We start from the raw sequence: 8,408 nt of genomic DNA on the forward strand, positions 1-8,408 counted from the left end.
GGGGCGGAGCCCGCGCCGTGCGGGTGGACGTGAGACTGCCGCGCCAGGACGCTCTGGTCCTGGAGGGCGTCAGGATCGGCTCCGAAGCCGACCCGGCGCCCCTGCTGGGCGGTCGCCTGCTGCTGGTGAGCGCTGCTGAGCCATCTGGCCGCTTCACTAAACCCCTCTCCCAACCCTCCTTAGAGACCCCGCACCCAGAAGCGATGTTCATCCTCCACTAAGCCCTGACAGTCCAGCGCCCCTCCCCAGGCTCCCAGCATTCAGGCTTCCCAAACCTAAGAGCCAGATGCTCTCTGAACTCTGCCCTTGCATCCACTGTGATGACCCCGGCTCCCTCCTCCCCAACACCCTGCCTCCCTCTGCTCATGGCCCCTTGCCACACAGATGGACATCGTCGATGCCGAGCAGGAGGCGCCGGTGGAAGGCTGGATTGCAGTGGCATACGTGGGCAAGGAGCAGGCGGCCCAGTTCCACCAGGAGAATAAGGGCAGTGGCCCGCAGGCCTATCCCAAGGCCCTGGTCCAGCAGGTGCAGGAGATGTCTGGGGGGAGGGGCTGGAGGAAGGGATTCCAAGGCATCTGCTAGAGCCAGGCCCTCCTTAGATGGGCCCTTAAGAGCTTGCAGAGAAGCCCTAGGCCTGGGTGGGTCAGAGCACCCCAGTTTGAAGAATGGAGTCAGTACGGCTTCGAAGCAGGGAGGTGAGAAGAGGCCAGTGAGAGGTTGGGAAGCTTGACCAGGCTCTGAGAGTATGGGATGGGGGGAGCTGCTGCTAGCAGCCACTGTGGGGACTGCCCTGCTAGGACCGGGGAAGGCACAGCGCATCTGGAAGGGAGGCAGCAGGAAGGAAGCAGTTTCCACCTTTGACTTCAAGGAGCTTATGGCAAGTCTGTCCAGAGTTTTGTTCACTGCAGGGCCAGGAACTAAGAGCAGCTGGGGCTGCAGGTGGTGAGACAGGTGTGCAGGCAGGGTATATGTTAGCCTCTTGCCTTCTATCCCTCTGCAGATGCGGCGGGCCCTCTTCCTGGGAGCCTCTGCCCTGCTTCTCCTCATCCTGAACCACAACGTGGTCCGAGAGGTAAATCAGACCAGGCCGTGAGGGTAAGCAAGCTGGGGAAAGGGAGACCCAGGTCTGCTGACTTCCTTGTCTCCCTGCAGCTGGACATATCCCAGCTTCTGCTTAGGCCAGTGATCGTCCTCCATTATTCCTCCAATGTCACCAAGCTGTTGGATGCACTGCTGCAGTGAGTTGGCATTTAGACTTCAAAGGACTGACCCTGGGTACAGAGAGCCCCTGGCTTTCCCATGGGCTGAGGGGGCTTGGGACCAGGGTCTTACCTGTTAGCCTTTTTTTTTTGAGATGGAGTATCACTCTTGTTGCCCAGGCTGGAGTGCAATGGTGCAATCTCGGCTCACTGGAACCTCTGCTTTCCAGGTTCAAGTGATTCTCCTGCCTTAGCCTCCCAAGTAGCTAGGATCACAGTCATGTGTCACCACACCCAACTAATTTTTTGTATTTTTAGTAGGGACAGGGTTTCACCATGTTGACCAGGCTGGTCTTAAACACCTGACCTCAGGTCCACCTGCCTCGGCCTCCCAAAGTGCTGGGATTACAGGCGTGAGCCCCCGTTGCTACTGCTGCTGCTGCTGCCCCTGCTGCCGCTGTGACTGGGCCTGGTAGGGCCCGAACTAACTGTTAGCTCTTTTTTTTTTTTTTTTTGAGATGAAGTCTCGCTCTGTCGCCCAGGCTGGAGTGCAGTGGCGCAATCTTGGCTCACTGCAAGCTCCGCCTCCTGGGTTCACGCCATTCTCCTGCCTCAGCCTCCCAAGTAGCTGGGACTACAGGTGCCCACCATGACGCCTGGCTAATTTGTTTGTATTTTTAGTAGAGACAGGGTTTCACCGTGTTAGCCAGGATGGTCTCGATCTGCTGACCTCCTGATCCGCCTGTCTCGGCCTCCCAAAGTGCTGGGATTACAGGCGTGAGCCACCGCGCCTGGCCAACTGTTAGCTTTAAGAATGCTCTTTTGGCTGGGAATGGTGTCTTATGCCTGTAATCCCAGCACTTTGGTAAGCGGAGGAAGGAGTATTACTTGAGTCCAGGAGTTTGAGACCAGCCGGGGCAACATGGCAAGACTCAGTCTCTACAGAAAAAATACAAAAATTAGCTGAGTGTGGTGGCACATGCTTGTAGTCCTAGCTAATCAGGAGGCTGAAGTGGGAGGATCACTTGAGCCCTGGGGGTAGAAGCTGCAGTGAAATGTGACTGTGCCACTGCACTCCAGCCTGGCTGACAAAGGGAGACCCTGTCTCAAAAACAAAAAGACAAACAAAAAAGACTGCCCTTTCCCAGGCTGAAAACTGGGTGAGGGGATGGGAAGGAGGTGCCAGAGCCTGGAGCTTGGAGCAAGGAGGTGGCTCTGTGGGCAGAGGGGACTGGCCCCAGCAAGGAGGAAGGTGGACTCCCTGGGCTTGCAGGCTTCCCTGGCCTGGCTGGTGTGAAAACTGGAAAAACCAATAGAGGGAAAAGGCCTGGGGTAAAGTGGAAGGCCAACAAGGGCGATAGTCGTAGGTACCCTTTTCCTGCAGAACGGGGATTGGGTGGGTCTGGGCCTCTCTTTCCAAGAGTCCTTCCATCTGGCCCTCCCAGGAGGACCCAGGCCACGGCTGAGATCACCAGCGGAGAGTCACTGTCTGCCAATATTGAGTGGAAGCTGACCTTATGGACCACCTGTGGCCTCTCCAAGGATGGCTATGGAGGATGGCAGGACTTGGTCTGCCTGGGAGGCAGTCGTGCCCAGGAGCAGGTGGGTGCTAGCAGATTACACGGGGCCTAGGGAAAGGAGGCTCATGGGGCCACATACATGGCCTTGTCTTGCAAATCCTGTGGCTTCTCCCCACCTTGGTGGCAAGGATGGCCTCTCCCACCCCACAGGAGTGCTGTGAGTGTTCAGAGACATGGTGCAGGTGGGCGCTCAGTGGGGTGCCTGGGCCAGGTCACGTGCAGTCAGTGTTAGCTGCTGTCCTCACGTTCTGCAGGCATTGGGAAGCCTTATTTTACTGTCTGTAGAATGAAATTCAGACCCCTTCGCGTGGCTTTCACAGCTCTCTGCATCACTCACTCACTCTGTTTTTCTAGTCCTTTTTCCTATGCTCTGGCCACCCTGTACCAATGACTTGCCCTGGCCTTCTGCCACTGGGCCTTGTCTACGCCTGGCTGTAGACGTGGACACCTTTTCTCTCTGTGTCCGCACGCCCTAGTCTAGCTAGAACCTTCACAACTCATCCTGCCACCATTCTTTGGAAAGCCTCCCTCACAGCCCAGCTTGAAGTCCCCTCTCCCTCTTGTATCCCAGCAAGGCGTGGTCAGGCTGTTCCTGGGCTTCTTGGGACAGCCCATCCCGCATGTGATGGGGGTGCGTCACTTTGTCTCCTGACAGCCAGGACTGTGTTTTATCGTCTCTGGATTTCCAGCGCTTGGCATCGGGGCATTCAAGGGTATTCTGTCCACAAGCATTTCTTGAGTCCCTGGACTGCTGGGCAGTCACCTCCCGGTCTCCTAGTGTACAGCCTCCAACAGGTGTTGGCCACCGTGGGCTGTGCAGGGCAACTTCCAGTGGGGCAATCTTGGGATCAAATCCTGGTTCGGAAACATGAGCTGACTGATCTCAGGCTGGGAGTTTCTCCTCTCTGGCCTCGTGTTCTCAGGCTGGGAGTTTCTCCTCTCTGGCCTCGTGTTCTTCATTTGTGAACAGGGATGGTATTCTGTGTATCCCTGTCATGGGTAGCCCACACAGGCCTCTGGACAGGTCAGGCATTGACGAGAGGCCTGGGGCTGTGCGCAGTCTGCAGGTCAGTCTGGCTACTCCAGAGGGCAGAGCTGAGCAGCCTTGGCCAGGCTGCAGGCCGAGGTCAAGGTGGTCCCAGCCCAATTATTGGGTGGCCATGGCCACTGAGATGTCTGACGGGTGGCTGGAGTAGGCATCTCAGTGGCTGGCCTGATGGGCATTGGGCTCTCAGTCCTGACCCCAGGGCCCAGTCACCATCCCTCCAGCCTCTGGGAGTCCAGAGCAGCAACACCCATGTATCAGGAAGGTCTGATGAACAGCAGTGACATGATCTTGGCTCACCGCAGCCTCGACCTCCTGGGCTCAAGTGACCCTCCCACCTCAGCCCCCCAAGTAGCTGGAACTACAGGCACATGCCACCATGTCTAGCTAATTTTTGTATTTTTTGTAGAGATGGGGTTTCGCTGTGTCACCCAGGCTGGTCTCAAACTCCTGAGCTTAGGCAATCTGCCCACCTTGGCCTCCCAAAGTACTGAGATTACAGGCGTGAGCCACCATCCCTGGCTAATGAACTGTTCTTAATGCTCTTCCTGCCCTCCATCGTCACCTGGGGCTCTACAAGGTACATTCCCCAAGATGCACTGAACCTGGGGCACATAGGGCTCCCTAGGATGCAGTAAGCCTGGGGAGGCTGGGTCTCTGGCCTGCAGCAGAGGTTCAGGCTGGCCATACCTTCAGCCCAGCCAGCTGGCTGCTCTGAGCCATAGAGCTCTAGAGCAGGCTCCGCCCTGGAGAACTTACGCCATAATGGCCACTCAGTCCTGGCATGGGGCTCAGGAGTGTCACTTTGTCTCCTGACAGCCAGGGCTCTATTTTATTGTCCCTGGATTTCCAACACTTGGCATCAAGGGCATTCAAGGGTATTCTGTCTACAAGCCTTTTTTTTTTTTTTTTTTTTTTTTTGAGACAGCGTTTCACTCTTGCTGCCCAGGCTGGAGTGCAATGGTGTGATCTTGGCTCACTGCAACCTCCGCCTCCCGGGTTCAAGCGACTCTCCTACCTCAGCCTCCCAAGTAGCTGGGACTACAGGCCTGTGCCACCACACACCAGCTAATTTTTTGTATTTCTAGTAGAGACGGGGTTTCTCCATGTTGGTCAGGCTGGTCTTGAACTCTCGACCTCAGGTGATCTGCCCGCTTCGGCCTCCCACAGTGCTGGGATTACAGGCCTGTGAGCCACTGCGGCCGGCCCACAAGCATTTCTTGAGTTACTTCTCTGTCACGCAATGATGCCCCAGTCTCCTGGTATACAGCCCCCAGCGGGTGTTGGCCAACTGGGCTGCTCCAGCCCTGGGCTCATGGGGGCCCAGTCTAGAGAGGAGATAGGCCAGAGACATGTTGTCACTGCTGGGGTGAGCACAGAGCTGGTGGGACCCTCTAGGGCATGGTAAAGGCACTCAGCCTGGGGCTTGGGGACAGCTTCCTAGAACAGGTGGCACTGCCCAGCTGCAGCTGGAGGAGAGAAGAGGGCAGGATGGAGAGGGGAGTTGGGGCTCACAGACACTTCCCAGTGAGGGCCCCCAGAGCACCTCCACTCTGAGCAGAGCAATGGCTTGTGGCACTAGCAGCACCCAGGCCTGTCTAGAGCTGTGACCTCTTCACATCAGGTCATTTCTCAGCCCCTCTTCCCCACTGACGGCAGATGAACTTCAGCATCGGTCAGGGAAGAACATGATGGCAGAGCAGCACTCAGCTGCAGAGAGCTTTGAAGTGAATGTGTGTATTAGTCCTAAGACGTCCACAGACCCTGTGCAGAGGCGCACCTGAGGGAACGTGCTGTGTTTTGCTTACTCCGCTGCACCATCTCCTGAGCCAGCTGTTGAGTAGTCAGAGCCCAGCAGCCACACCACATCTGGGGCGAGTTGAGTCAAGATCCTTGTGGTTCCCTCAGTCACTCTGAGGCTGCCCAGAGGCCTGGGGCCCCCAGGCTTTTAAGTGTTCTCTCAGTCATGTTTCCTTTCCAGATTCACTCATGCCACAAAGATGATGGGAGGTACTGGGTTAGAGTGGTGGCCACATCAGCTATGGTTACGTTCCACGGATGGGAGCACACAGAGCCCCAAGGGCAGCTGCAAGAGAACGCTGGGTAGAGCAGGTGTGAGGAGGGTGGGGCAGCGGGAGGTCAGGGGGGCGCATTCACCCGGCCATAAGAGGTCAGGGAGCTTCTAGAGCAAGATGCGGTGGAGGCAGTAGCTGAGAAAAGGGATAAGGTGGAAGAGGGTTCCCAAGACAGGGAACAGTATGGAGAGGCACAGACACGGGAGGAAGCCAGGAGCACAGGACACTGAGAGGAGGCAAGTGGCACTACAGGGAAGGAGCTCAGGCAGGGGAGTTGCGGGGCCTGGTGTGCAGAGGAGAACCCTCTGGCTGTGGGTGGGAAATGGGTGGCAAGGAGGGCATGAGAGACCACCCCCCAACCCAGGAGAACAAAGCAACAGGCCTTGGGGGCTGGCTCCTTCCCGTACTGGGGGGTGTGAACCTTCAGGCTGGATGGGTGAGTGGGTGATGGCAGGGCCTGAGAAAGCCGACCAGAAGGAAGTGCAGGAGGATGGGGGTGGGAGAGTGAGCAGGTCCCAGGGTGGGTGCTGGGTTGCTGGGTGCTGGTTTGGGGAGTCTCTGAGGCTACCAGATAGAAGCTTCTGTGTGTGGAAAACATCAGGTTTGTTGCCCAGAGAGCCCTGGGCTGGGAATGGATGTGGCTCTTCTTGAACCTGGATGGGAAAACGTGTAGGGCAGAGTGAGTGATCCTGAGAAGCACACAGTGGGAGGGACGGAGCCTTCGGAAGAGGAAGCTGGGGACTGCAGGGACACAGAGGCCATCAGCACACCTCACCTGCCTGCTCCCTGGCGTTCCTGGGGGTAGATGTTCCTAAGGGAGGCATGTGGGGGCAGCCCTGTGTCCCTGATGACTGCTTCCCTCCCCAGAAGCCCCTGCAACAGCTGTGGAATGCCATCCTACTGGTGGCCATGCTCCTGTGCACAGGCCTCGTGGTCCAGGCCCAGCGGCAGGCGTCGCGGCAGAGCCAGCGGGAGCTCGGAGGCCAGGTGAGAGCCAGCCCCAGGGAGCCCCAGAGCCCTCAGCCCTTGGGCCTGCAAGACTGTGCCTGTCCTCTCCCCACAGGTGGACCTGTTTAAGCGCCGCGTGGTGCGGAGACTGGCATCCCTCAAGACACGGCGCTGCCGGCTGAGCAGGGCGGCACAGGGCCTCCCAGAGCCGGGTGTTGAGACCTGTGCTGTGTGCCTGGACTACTTCTGCAACAAGCAGGCTAGTGTCCCGGGTAGAGACCAGCCATCAGCTCACCTGTGATGCCTCCCACCTTACTCCCAGGACCTTGGAACCACCCCCACTAGGCCTTTCTCCTTCAGCCCCCAGGGCTACAGAGCAGAATTTCAGTGGGGTGGGGAAGCGGTTAGGTTTCAGTTCCCCAGCTGAGGCGAGGGGCATGGGACCAGGCACCCCCACATGGAGTCCTGCTTCGGTGGCCTGAGATCTTCCTCTCCCGCCCCTGTAGTGGCTCCGGGTGCTGCCCTGTAAGCACGAGTTTCACCGAGACTGTGTGGACCCCTGGCTGATGCTCCAGCAGACCTGCCCACTGTGCAAATTCAACGTCCTGGGTGAGCACCAGGGGCAGGGGCCCTTGGCCTACTCCGCCTGCTCCTCACCTGATGCCTCCCTCCCTGTTCTTCTTCCTCTCCCTTGCAGGGAACTGCTACTCTGATGATTAGCTGCCCAGCTGGACTCTGCACGTGGGGATGAACCCTTCCTGCCTGCTCCCCGGTCCTCAGCCTGGGCTCCCAGGACAGGACAGGATGGGACAGCAGGATAGACAGGACAGCAAGTCCAGTGGGTGGGAGGAAAGATGAGGGACCCACTGTGTCCATACTGGGAAGGGAGACTCCACAGCTACAGGCTGAGGATCTAGGGCTGGGACCTGTCAGTCAAGGAAGAGGTCACTTTGCGACCTTCTCTGCAATCCTGTGAAGTGAGTCTGCCCTCCTCACAGGCAGCTCCCAGGTCAACAGGGAAGGAGAATATGGGGCCAGTGTAGCTGTTCCCAGGGTTCTGGGAGCTCCCTGTGGCCTATCTGGGAATCCCTGGAGGCTGAGACTACAGTGGCCAGGTTTTGTGCTTATTTATTGGGGGGTGGGTTGAGGGAGGAGCTCTCTGGCCTTGGGATACCCTGGCCTGACCGTCTTTCAGGATACGTCTTGGTCAAGGCTGTCTGCCTGTTGCCCTTGGTCCTTGGGCACTGGGAGCCATGGGTCCCACTGCCTGTCCAGCCTGGCTCCCTTCCTGGGCCCGGCTAGGACCAGAGGCCTTAGAAACCGTCCTGTTCTGGACTCCTTGGCTGCGGCTTTGTGTTGCCGACCGGGATACTCGAAGCCACAGGATCAATGTAGTGCCTCATCCAGGGGCATCCATTTTTTTTTTTTTTTTTTTTTTTTTTTAAGAGTTGGGGTAGGGAAGGTTTAATAGTAAAATAAACGTTGCTATATTTTAACATAAGATGTAAAATGTGTATGGGTGTTTTAAGATTTTAAAAAGTTATCTTGGCCGGGCGCG

General features: G+C 57.5%; 2 protein-coding genes across 3 annotated transcripts in view; both read left to right on the top strand.

The window, feature by feature from the left end:
- LOC108517541 (vegetative cell wall protein gp1-like) overlaps positions 1-221 on the top strand; it is a 38,049-nt gene extending 37,828 nt beyond the window's left edge. Inside the window, exon 5 of the mRNA XM_017855528.1 lies at positions 74-221. Coding sequence (XP_017711017.1) covers positions 74-221 — 148 coding nt within the window. The remainder of the gene's footprint in view (positions 1-73) is intronic.
- Positions 7-8,360, top strand: LOC108517597 (RING finger protein 215). Of its 2 annotated transcripts, XM_017855630.1 has the most exons (9): positions 7-125; positions 385-528; positions 1,004-1,075; positions 1,156-1,241; positions 2,648-2,804; positions 6,770-6,889; positions 6,966-7,109; positions 7,357-7,459; positions 7,548-8,360. In XM_017855630.1, exons 2-9 carry the CDS (start codon positions 385-387, stop codon positions 7,568-7,570), a joined length of 849 nt encoding a protein of 282 aa, XP_017711119.1. In that variant the 5' UTR covers positions 7-125; the 3' UTR covers positions 7,571-8,360. The 2 variants fall into 2 exon arrangements, with proteins under 2 accessions (XP_017711119.1, XP_017711120.1); XM_017855631.1 differs by having other exon boundaries at positions 7,357-8,360.
- The last annotated feature ends 48 nt before the right edge of the window (positions 8,361-8,408 follow it).

The sequence above is a fragment of the Rhinopithecus bieti genome, unplaced genomic scaffold, assembly GCF_001698545.2.
Source record: "Rhinopithecus bieti isolate Rb0 unplaced genomic scaffold, ASM169854v2 scaffold_36959, whole genome shotgun sequence".
In the NCBI taxonomy this organism is placed as follows: Eukaryota; Metazoa; Chordata; class Mammalia; order Primates; family Cercopithecidae; genus Rhinopithecus; species Rhinopithecus bieti.

Bases quoted from the DNA above. Each gene is read 5' to 3' on its own strand.
- LOC108517597 (XM_017855631.1), top strand. From the start codon at position 385: ATGGACATCGTCGATGCCGAGCAGGAGGCGCCGGTGGAAGGCTGGATT. The intron at 529-1,003 runs GTGCAGGAGATG...ATCCCTCTGCAG, and splicing joins CCAAGGCCCTGGTCCAGCAG to ATGCGGCGGGCCCTCTTCCT. The intron at 1,076-1,155 runs GTAAATCAGACC...GTCTCCCTGCAG, and splicing joins ACCACAACGTGGTCCGAGAG to CTGGACATATCCCAGCTTCT.